We start from the raw sequence: 12,305 nt of genomic DNA, 5'->3' as shown, positions 1-12,305 counted from the left end.
AAGCAAGGCTATTCACCAGGTTGTGTTCGGTGTAACACGGGAGATTGACCTAAGAAAAGCGAGTGAGGGCTCAAAGTTACTGCTTTGATACAAAAGTTCACAGTAAATCTCATCTGTGATGCAAAGGGTATGGGATTGGAACAGTGGCAGTTACATTCTCTGGAAGAATACCATGGGTAAGGTAATGAAAAAATACAAAAAGCTCCTGCCTGTAAAGAAAGAAGAAAGCCATAAGAGTGCAGTGTTTTCTGTGATGGAAGCACCCAGTCTATCAGGTGGGAAAAGATGAAACAAAAGCTGCAGCAACTTATTAGAGCAACAGCCAAGTCAGCCTGTTTAACAGCTGTGACAGGAAACATGGACGAGCAGAGCCACAGCTGCAGCTCTGCCACGTGGTGCAGCAGCTTCAGGCTTAAGGACAAACAGATCCCACTGAGCAAGCAGCAGGAACAAATTAAGACACTGCTCAAAGTTGTGTAAATAAATGTAGTGTTTTATTAGCAGTAGTATTTTGTCAGCGTATGAGTCTAGCAGGCGTGGGAAATGGAAGAATTACAAGATCCAAGACAGGAATTTAGTAAAACAATATTCATCCCAACCTCAGAGAGGTAGCTGCTGTCATCTTAATGGGACACTCCACAGCTGAGCAATGCAGCTTTCAGAGGACGGGGTCATTTTTCCTAAGTCAGTTAGCGCTGTGAGTATTGAACACAGGCTGCTTCAGCTCTAGCTGCTAGGGCTATCCTGTTTATCCATGCATTCTCTGACTTCCTGAAACACACGCGACTTTGCACACCTGGTAAAAATACGCTGGCATGGGTAGGAATGAAAAGCCATAACAAATAGTCAGGAAGGTCATCTGCACCCGAGGTTCATGGCACTCATTTGCTGGGGTCTGTTCGCTGCAGCAGCACGAACACAAACCCTCCTCCCCATTTATGGGACTGTGAGGAGAAAGGTGGGTATATTTTTAAAAATTCCACATACAATCCAGACAAAAGTCTGGGGCTTTTCTCCAAAGACATGAAACGTAATGTTTCATAAGAGAAACTAATTCTGTGAAAGATCAGCATGTAATTGCTGTATTAAAAAAAAAAAAAAAAACAAAACAAAACAGGAAGCTATTGCAATATTAAATAGGAAAATAGTCAACAGCAGCCACTGAGTTAATACTTTCTTAATTTAAATTAGAAGCTGTTTAATTGGAGCCAAAGGTGCAATCATACACAGTTTCACTAATCTAGATAATAAACGGCAAGTTTGGACATGCAAGCAGGATCCAGAAAGTGCACGTCTGCTTCAGGGAAACAGCTCCACTGGAACTCAGAACATGCTGGACGTCAAACTCTGCTCATCTTTCTACTTTCTGGTTTGAAATTGAAAGGTAGAAAAAAATAAAGGAAAGGGTCCAATATAACAAGCAATCCAATGTAAAAAAAGAAGTCTCATAGTACACTTCACTAATGCAATTAAACCAATTAAAATATGGCTGAATTAACAAATGTCCATACAAGAATGGTACTGGTTTGTTAAACCATTTCTACTATTGCCAGTATGTAAAATAATGGGAAATTATTATTTGAAAAATACTCCAGGAGTGGTTTATTCTTGTCCAGAACTGTGATACTCCTGGAGTAATTAGGATTCTGATGTAATTAGAGATACAATGTAATCTGGACTGAAGCTTTGCTTGAGAAAAGAGCCCATGGTCCATTACAGTTTTTGAGCAATAATACACCAAAACCAAAGTGAGATTTCTCACATTTGTTTAAAATTCTGTAGTTAAATTAGCTGAACTGGTTTTAAGACTTGCATGAACAAAATCTTCAAGTTCTTTATCCAAAGAATAAGTATTTAACAGCAAAAGTTTCTGAACTGCATACACTCACCAAATCACATATTAATATCTATTGGAATAATAAAAATAATTCAGTAAAAATGCTCGGGAAAGCACATGCTGTTCATTCACATAACATGCTACAGAGAAATATTTTGTATGGGATTTAGGGGGATACAGCAAAGCTGATGCCTGTCTTTACACAGTTTGTATGTTCAACTAAATGGGCTTTTAAATTTTGTATTCCATTTGCCTTTTCTTCTCTGTTTTGATAACATCACACAAAAGTATAAATACATAAACCATTTGACACCAGACCTTAGCACCTTTAGGGTTTCACTTGCAACTTCTCTTTTGTGTATATAAAGGAGTTCTTCTCTTAACAGAGGTTACTGACAACAAAAAAAACCAAATTCAAGGCTGGTAGAAAACCATCAGTAACTAAAAATCTGTCCAGTGGCACTAGGTGAATGGAAGATATGCAGGTCCAAGAGGAAAAAAAACTAAGATGCAACTACTTGGGTGCTTGAAAATGCAAAAAAGGCTTTTGCCAGCAGAAACCTGACCTGGGCTCAAAAAATAGGACCTTAAGCTTCTTTCACGTAGTAAGGGCTCAGGCTTATAAACTGTTGTTTCTCTACTTTCCTCAAACTACAAAAGTCAGTAAGGTGTACAATTTTCAGTTTAGAAAATAATGAAATTGAGATAAACGAGGGAAAACCTCAGGGAAAATCATACGACTTAAGGCAACCCCATGTGAGTAAGCGGTGAAGTGACTGTGGTCTTAGCAGAAGAATGGAGCCAAATGAGTTTGATAAGGTTGAGCAGCACCTACCTAAAATCCAGCTTCAAAACCCAGAAAATAACATGAACTTACAAGTTATTTCCTTGAGAAGTTTGTGCAACATTATTAAAGGCAAATAAAATGACACCTTCATGTTTCAAGACATATTTTGCCAAATACCTTCTCTACCCACAAAACCTGTGGAAGCTAGGTTTTGTTTCAGGCTCACACTGACTATTGAGAAACTAGTTTGACCAACCAGTTCTTGCATCATTTGATATAAATGGATGTTCCAGAAGTGTTCAAGCAGATTTCATTTTTTCTTTCACTAGCCCCTGTTCTTAAATATGCATCAATGTTCTAGGTACAGATCATCACAATCGTCAATCAATACCTGTGAAGTACCACAAAGTTCTCAAATTTCCATAAGATGATTGCCTCAGCTTTAGTCTACAGAGTATTTTTGCATAAGAGACAAACGAGTCCTCCCTGTCAGACTGGACCCAAAGTCATTTTTACACCGAAATTCCTCAAAAATGCCTCTGAAACACTTCCGTAAATAGCATTTGTTTGGCTTTTGTTAAAGAATCACCACTGCGAAGGTGAGACAGTGCCTAACCCCGCAAAAGGAAGGGCAACATCTGAAGTCTTCACCTAAACTTCCTCCAAGAAATTTTGCAGTCAAAGTTTTAGACTAGTTTATTTTAGTTCAGATGAATTTCATTCTAGACTATTTTTTTCTAGACACAAAATGCTTGAATCATCTATATGAGCCATATCCTCGGGGCTGTAAATTCAGCAATCATTAGGTAAACACCAAGATCTAAAGCTGGAATAAAGAACATACCCTGCACCAGAGTCCACAGAGGAAAGAGCTCCTGTAGAGTCCTAGAAGGAATGACGACACTCTGCCCCAGCTCCTACCGGACAGGTGTGCAGAGAGAATCTAGATACAGCCATGTCTGTGTTCTGCTGAATCTGAGTTTAAACAAGTTTGAAAAGTGGTTTGGTAAGTATTCTGTTTCACGTTACTCTAGTCCTAAAAAAAATAGCTACCTTGAGTCATGACCTTATCAGCAAGCTTTAAACATCAAAACATCTGCATAGTCTTGACATGAAACTCAAATAGATTTTCTCAGAGCAGGTTACAGATGTGATCAACTTCTTACTTTAAAGCATGGCAAGTTAACAGTTTCATTGTGGCCATTTGTTCAGCACAGTATGAGAGCATAAGACCACCTAAGCACTGCAAGATAAATTAAAAACTCAAATGTGGAAAGGACTATTGAAAGTTATCTACATTTACAGTTCAATCACACATTTTTATTTAACATCAGTATACAGAGGACAACCCCAGCAAGTTATTTTGTAATGTCAAGTATTTAGTAAAGTTCTTCAGCTGTAACAGTGACAATAGAACAGCTAAAAATAAGCAGTATGAAACAAACATGATCTTCTTAAAATTATAAATATACCAACAATACTTCTTAAAGCTTAATTATTGCAACAGTTAAATTAACAATAGTTCATGTTAGAAAGGCTCTATGAAATTTATTCAAGTTGTCAAGAAATTAGATGGAAGTGTAAAAAGGAAATACATATGAATTTTACTTTTGATTTTCACTAAAGGTAGTCAATACAATTTTGTACAGTATCACCTAACATGTCAATCTTTAACAAACTCCAGTATACAGAATCATAAAATGCAGAAAAAATAGTTTAATCTTTACATGTAAATTGACAGTAAATTAACTGACACAAATTTTATTATTGTAACATAAGCAGGCCAGCATTTTAAATATTAATTTAGTAGTTTTATGTTGTTAAAGGGGCAGACATATACAGTCGTTCTAAGTACATACTCATATTTTAAGAGGTGATAATTCAGAACATGGGTTTTCTAGAAAGTGTTTAGTAAAAGTCATGTTATTTCCTAATCCAGACATCCTCATCATAAAGCCTTTAGAGGGTTATGATCTCTCCTGGCTTTACTGGAGCCACTTGTCACACCTCCTCACACACGCACACACACATACCTTGCTATAAATATCACACCAGTGTACTCTAGGTTTAATTCACCCTGATAATGTGGGTATGCCATGTGCAACTTTGCTATTGTGCACATTACAGAAAGCTTCAAACTTTAGCATGGTAACCTGAAGTTGTATAGCTGTGTTTCAGTTGAACTATAATCATCCCTGAAGTTTATACAGATACCGTATCACGTTGAAAGAAATCTATTTGATAGTACTTAAATACCAGCAATTGAACTTCAATTGTAATGATGAAATGCTCCTTTCCACTGAGGAAGAATTAGTATGTATAGCTGCTCGTCTCACTCAAATATAGTACATGAATGTTTAAGTACTTTCACTAAAACAGAAGTCATACTAAAACATGATACTGTACTACAATTGTAGTTAACTAGAAAATTCAAGGATGTTATAATTTAAGTCTTAAGTTTTCCTGTACAATAAGTCAAATAAATAAATTCCATGTGCATTTGTTTTACAAAAAGGTTGGATGTTTCTCTTGCTAGGTTATACACTGCCATTTCACCTGGGGGTGCTTGTGGCCAATCTCACCTTGAGCTTTCTGACACAGGGAACTCACGGGCAACTTTCACTCCCATAAAATGGAGTCACTGTACAGACAGTGACCAGTCAGTTCTGAAGCCCAACACAGAAATCACATAAGTAGTTACTCTGACCACTGAGTCCAGAGAAAACTTATTTTGCATATCCAAGTACCACTTTGGGGTTTTGTGGGTTGCATTTGTTTTTAAATTGCTTCTGCAGATCCTGTAATTCAGTTTGGCGTAGCTGTAACGATAGCACAATAAAGTTTACTTCTGTTCCTTCCAAATTCTGTTTCTATATTTCCAGATTAATCCAACAGTTCTGTAATCCCATTTAGGTTTCCCATCAGGGCCTGGGAAAGATAGGGGTGAGAGACAACAGCTAATTGTCACCATGTCGAGAAAAGCTCATATTCTTGTTAAGGCAACCTATTTTTCTGACCGCCCTGAACCTTCTTTCACAGAAACCAGCTCACAAAAAAAAAAAAAAAAAAAAAAAAAGAAAAAAAATTTGAAACTAATGAACCCTGAGCCTCATCCAAATTGTTTCTAATTGAACTTTGCCATTCACTTCACTTCACTGGCTGGGAGTTGGCAGAGCAGTTCTGGGAGTGCAATGCAAGAACGGTACGTCCCATGAGGAAGCTCAAGGTATGATTTTGTACACAGCAAAGCAGTAATTTGGAAAGTTTATAAACAAACTGTCAGGACAATGTCAGCAGTGTACAGACTATCAACTATCACAGGGATCATGGCTGAAGAGACACTTCTGGATTTATTTTCCACTCAGGACAGCACAAGCCCAACCAGAAAAATAACCAGAATTTGTCATACACTGTCAAATTATCCAGCACATGTTCTGATGGCTGTTGGAAATGAGAGGGAGAGGTAGCACTGGCTTAATGGAAATTACATTAGACACTGCAAGCCTCCTTTGCTTTTCCATCCAATTCTTTCTTTAGGCTGGCAGTGGCATCAATTTAATGAAGGCCTTCTGAGGCAATGATGGAAGCAGCAGCAAGATTCAGAGGCTTTTGCTCTATAGAGTTGGCAGACAAAAAAGTGACAGAGCTTTAAGATCACTTGGGGAGCCATATGTCAAAGGAAGACTAGAAATAGCAACTTTAAACCCCAGAGTAATGGGCCATCCTAGGATAAAACAGCTGGTGAAACAGAAATGATGGTATATAACCCAGTAAGAAAGACATCACCATGAGTGTTTTATACTTTGACAATTCTCATTAAATAAAATTAAGTGCTTTCCTATAAACAAAAAGGATGCTTATAATGTCCTTCTGGCACAAGTATTTTCCTAACAAAGCCCTGTAAACATGCCGCCAAAATTTAGTTTTTACCAGCAGAGTGAGCTCACTAGAAATGCAAGTGAAATCAGAAAAACAAATTAATTTGTAAATTTCTAAGTAAATACATCCTAAAGAATATGGCATTTACATCAGTGTGCAATATATTAATTTTGAAAGTGATAACTTCAGCATGAAAATTACTTACCTGTAGTTAAAGTTTTCCATATTGGCCAATACATAAATCCTGATTTTTGGTACTGCATACTTTATCTCTGAAATATTTGAAATGTCATATTCCAAATCAAAGTCAATACACAAAAATATTTAAGTTATACTCAGTCTAACAAAACCCACCTCAGCCACTGAAAAATAACTGTGACAGTGTAGTGTTTAATTGTATTCAAAGGAGTTTTAGAACAAAAAGAAAATGTAGCTCACAATAGCAATCTGAGGCACTGCTGTAATTAATAAGATGTGAAGTGCACTGAGTCACAAAAGTACAATTGCTTTAATACTTTCATTTTGAGCAAACATTTTAAAGTTTAGTGTTTTAAGGGAGTGTGTTGTTTTGGTTTTTTTTTTAATTAATGCTGGATTTGTAGTTCTCAGGCAAAAAAAATACTTTTAGATAACACCCTCCTCCCTTCTCCAATAAAGGGGTTTTCAATTTTAAGTTTTAGATTCAACCTTTAAATATGCATTAAGAGGCAGAACAGACACAGATTTTTACGCATACCTATGTTGTGACAAATTTGTAAGATCTCAAAAAAGCCTACATTATACAAACGATTTTAAGAAAAATAATTGAGTTTTACTTGCAAGTTTCTAGTAATAAAGATGTGGTATCTAAGTATATACAGTATCTCTACTTCAAAAGTCAGATTTATGATTAAAGTCTAACAACAGATTTTCATTTAAGTTGCTCAACATGGCATTATTCAGGTATTACCAGATCATTTCTCTTACTTCAGGTGATAGTCTACATCTCCTTTCAGAAATTCTCACAAAAATAATGGTCCTTTTTCTCAGTTCAACTCTGGAAATGTTTTCATAGCTGTATTCCTTTGAACTGTTGCTGGCAAGCAGAGCTATTGTAGCACAAAGTACTTTTTAATGTAAGAATTACCACATTTAGCTTCAGTCAAAATTTAGCTATCTATACATTGGACAGAAGAAAAATTAAATATTATAGGTGTTCAAGTGCATCAACAACAAGAGTGAAAACTAGTAATAGACTAATGTAGGTTCAGCTGATGGAACAGGTGCCACCAAAAACACGAGCTTGTAGTGGATGAACTGCCTTAACAAACCTGACAGGAACAGAACACTGAAACTATTGAGAGAAAGCTTGCAGGATTTTCCCTAACTTAAACACATAAATCAAAACCTGGCTATAATTAAGAGTTCCTTGATAATACTGATTCACAATTTAAGAGCATAAACTACAGTCAGTACAGGGCTCACAAATCTGTGCATAAAATGGCTGATGTTTTAATAAGTGGTTTCACATTAATGGCAGGCCACCACAGAAAAGAATGGAGGAATAAAACACTTTGGTTTTCACTTTTTCAGAGGCTCACGTTTCTCATTAGACTTAGAAGCAGCAGCTTTTCATAAGCTACTCTCATTGGGAGTGCTTATTTTTTAGAAAACATTAGAAGGATTATGATTATTTTAGTGTTTGACAGGTTTTACTTCAATTTTTACATAAATAGCTTTCACCATATTGTGGTTATGTTTAAGTATAAGAACACTGATCAATAGTTTAGATGCACAGTATTTATTTCTTCTGCTGGAAGGCAACTATATTTAATAATTGTATCCAAGACACTTCAAATCATTCAGAAATATGGCATGCAGTATCCAAAAGTATGGCTCTGAGGATATTTTTTTTACATTAAGCATAAAGAAATTTTATATTCAACATTCATTATATTTCAAGAAAACTATCTATTCAGAGTTCTAGCTCTTTGATGCAGCATTAAGGATTAAAACTTACCACTTTACCAGGCCTTGCCCATGTGCAAATAAATCCCTCCTGACAAGCAGTGACTATACAGTCTTCAAGAAAAATTAACACAGTCAGTCTTTCATGTGCTATCTTTTTACAGATAAGAGGCTCTAACAAGGGAACATCTTCCATTCGGGGACAGAGAGGTGTTCCCAAAGTTTTAGCTGGGTCCGTTTTGGTTTTAGTAACTAGGTTCAGTTTGTCACTGCTCTTGCTAGATATATGTCCCATGCTATGGTTTCTCTTGTGATCTTTTTCATGGTGTCTTTCCTTCCGATCGTGTAGCGATAAGGTTGCAAATTTACTAACGCCAGAAGCAATGGCACCATCCATGACACTGCTTTTACTGCCAGCATTTGAGACTGCAGAGTGTGGAAGGCTGTTTGACCGTGGAAGAGGAGGGGGTACAGAGTTTCCCGGTGTTGTGATACTGTTTCCATTACTTCCTGGGTTAGTTCCACCGCTTCCCGCAGGTGGACTTGTGGCATTCATGACATTTGTATGTGTCCTTGCTCTTGAGAGAGGTTGGTGGGGGAAGAGGATATCTTCTGTAAGATCCCACAAACAGAGCTGCGTGTCCTGGCCTACTGAACCAAATCTATACGTAACACTTACTGGACGACTGTCTGTAGAGTTCCTTTTGGATAGCCTAGATTGCGTGCTATTCGCTCGATCTCTGCCAAAATGAAGGTCTTGGAAATCCTCATCGCTTCCGCTAAATTCCATCGGGTCGCTCTCTTCTACACTAGTGGTATACGGATCAAACGCAACGACACTGACCCACGATTTATGTCCGTGGCCTCGCGCTATAACTCGACAGTCCACGAAAGACCAAACTGTCACCAAGTCATCCTCTCCGCCTGTCACTATGTATTTCCCATCGGGGCTCCAACACACACACAGCAGTCCTCCAAAGTAGCTTTTCATTGTACCATGCAATTCCACCGAATCAAAGTTAAACACGCGAAGGAAACCATCCTGGCTCACACACGCCAAGAACTTCCCGTCAGGGGAAAAGGCAAATTCGTTCAGGGCACCCTCACCTACTGTCCATTTAAGCAGAGGGTTTCTTGTGGATTTACTCTTGCAAGTGTGCACTGCAAAACTCTCTCCTTGTTTAAGTAGCTGGTAGTGCGGGGCTGTGGTACCACAAGTGTGCTCCACGTTATACAAGTACATATTGCCACTGGAATGAGCTACTAGGAAAAGGCTTTCCGAACCTGGTACCCATTTTACACAGGTTACTCGGGACTTGTCTATTAGTCTCTGTGAAAAACAAAGAAGATACACATCAGAAACTCTGAAAATTCAAGTTTTCATGATTAACTGTAAATCTGAGCTTTCTGGGGGATGAGGAACAATACTTAAATAAAGTCAACTTTCTAGACAGGAACTATGTTAGTTACTGTATTTGCTAAAACTTATCAGGCAGTAAAGAGGAAATTTTCAGACAAAGTATTTTCAAAGGTTATTATTATGATCCAGTCATATTCCACAAAGACCGTACTTCAGTTGAGCCAATCTGTTATGAATCTAAAGGCAGTGCTCTTTGGTTTACTTTTCCCTGTGTAGGTTGAAGAGCATGAGAAGGAAACAAGAAAACACTGAATAAACTAAAGGAAAAAAAAGCAGTTATTATTCATCTGTATTATACAAACAGGTTACAAATCAACAGCAGTAAATTTAAGCTCTGATTTTAGCTGAAATCACAAATAAAACTCAAACCCTGAAAAAAAGCTACCAGCTTTTACTGATTCAGGGAGCAAAGGCTGCATACACAGTGACCCTGTTATCATGTGGCTGCAAAGTCAGGAGGTAAATGCACATGGCTGGGTGAATTCACAAGGCACCACCAACTTTTCACCTTGGAATCCCCAACCTCCAATTATTTTTCTTTCAATAGCCAAGGACCTGTCAATACCTTGTTACCATTTGATTAAGCACTTTCCTTTAAAAAAACGTTTTCATAGAGTTCATCATTGCAAAAGAATGCACACACATTAAACAAACATTCCTGGTCATAATGTCTTCAATGCTCTAAGAACTGAGAGGTAAAGTTTGATTCCTTTGACTACTGTAATTGTGGTGGACTTCCACAACTTACCATGTTGTCCATGGCACCCCTCAGCTGTAACCTGCACACAAGTCATTCTTTACAAGCACATTCAAGATTTGTATTTGGCATATTGATTGAAAGCAGAAAGAAGAGCTGAGCTACACAGAAGGCAAGAGTGCAAATATAAAGAGCCTAAGGAATACCAGAACAAGGTGCAAAAGCCCTAAAAACAAAGAAGAAAGAAGAATTCCCCCCCCCCCCAAACCTTGCTATGCTGTTTATTACACACAAAAACATTACACTAATGGATAACACCTCAACTGTTATCTGTTGTGGAACTGTCACTGGCAAGCAGCACCTGGCCATTTTAGATTACACTTCTGCTGCTGTCAACCTCAGTGTAAAACCAGAAAGTCTCTCTCCTGTAATTTCTCATTGGTTACAACAGCCATGGTGTATTTGAGAGCTGAGATATGTAACTGAATATGGCAATGTTCCTTCCAATTGAGTAGTTTTAAAGTAATAGAGTCTATGATTCTGTTGGGATATTTTAACTAGTTTGTCGTATATTCACTAATATATATCATGCATGTCTCAATAATGATGGCATCAGAAACATCAAGAGAAAGTCACCTGGCACACACTAGGAGAACATGGGCAGGGAACAGCTGGTTGCCTGTAGGCACCAGTCTTCTCATTGCCAGTATGGCAACAAAAGCAAAATTTCTTGCTCTCTACTAAAGCAGCTCAATCTGACATACAACCTTTACTTGTAAGAGCACCTGCTCAACTTTTATATCAGAAATGGCACTTTGTGTCCATAACCACATTGGCCTCCATGATCCTAAACACTGCAGAGAAACTCTGCAAACACAGTCGTTACTTCAGGGAGGCTGTGAAAAACAGAAGATTACAATTTGCAATGAGAATGAGCTCAGGAGGACAAGATGAAGAGAGACTCTAATCTGACATGTACAAGTGACCACAACGCATCCCCTTCTCAAGATACAAACTCTGAAGTTACGACTTTTGGAAGTTTTAAAAGCTTTCAGCTGGGTTCACAAAGTTCTGCAGCACAACAAAGCCAGACCTGCAGTCAGCAGGAGCAGCAGATGTATTGCAAGAATGGTCTGAATGCGGTATCAGCACATCAGTGAGGGATGTGAGATAAAGAGCTTATGTTCAGTTTGATGGAAGAACAGGAAGTGAAGAAGCTTCACTCACCAGGCAGAAACACTTGCCAAGATTATCTTGGTCATGTTTTGAAGAACTTGGAAGGGACAAAATTACAGTCACAGGCCACAAATGACTGAAAAATCTGAGGCAATCCAAGAATATGCATTAAGGTCTTACACAGCTTTGGCAACAAAGATACAGGACAAGTTTATTAGGAAAAAAATGCAGCTCAAGGCTTCAGTTCAAATTAAAAAAGGATTAAAAAGTAAGATGAAAAAGCACTGGCTAATTTGATAACAACCAATTACTGCCTGGAAACAACTGAATCTGTGAGGTATACTTGACTGGTTTGGGCAGTAAGAAAATATCACTGGTTTAATTTTGACACAGCTGGAAGGAGTACCACAGTGGATACAGATGGATTTATGTAGGCAGCCACAAGCTGCACAGAATGAATCTGTCACTCACCTCAGCCTTTCAAGTCCCTATCATCCTCTACATCAATAGAATTTTAAAAAAATTTAGTAACAAGTTTAAATGCTATGGCTATTGCATTCTA

At 37.8% G+C, this 12,305-nt stretch overlaps 1 protein-coding gene across 11 annotated transcripts in view; it reads right to left on the bottom strand.

The window, feature by feature from the left end:
- Positions 1-12,305, bottom strand: part of WDR20 (WD repeat domain 20) — a 65,604-nt gene that overhangs the window by 3,548 nt on the left and 49,751 nt on the right. For 3 of the 11 annotated variants that reach the window (XR_005257227.1, XM_038139419.1, XM_038139420.1), the window contains exon 3: positions 8,503-9,780. The exons of 1 other annotated variant lie outside the window; for it this stretch is intronic. Coding sequence is in view for 7 of the 10 variants with exons in the window: in XM_038139419.1 (XP_037995347.1) it covers positions 8,503-9,780 (1,278 nt within the window). In the remaining 3 variants the exon portion in view is untranslated. Of the gene's footprint in view, positions 1-472; positions 6,776-8,502; positions 9,781-12,305 lie in introns of those variants that run through there. 7 more of the 11 variants (XM_038139418.1, XM_038139417.1, XM_038139422.1 and 4 more) reach the window with 5 other exon arrangements.

This window comes from Motacilla alba, chromosome 5, assembly GCF_015832195.1.
Source record: "Motacilla alba alba isolate MOTALB_02 chromosome 5, Motacilla_alba_V1.0_pri, whole genome shotgun sequence".
Taxonomy (NCBI): Eukaryota; Metazoa; Chordata; class Aves; order Passeriformes; family Motacillidae; genus Motacilla; species Motacilla alba.
The sequence above is the reverse complement of the archived record's forward strand: the minus strand, read 5'-3'. Positions and strand labels throughout refer to the sequence as shown.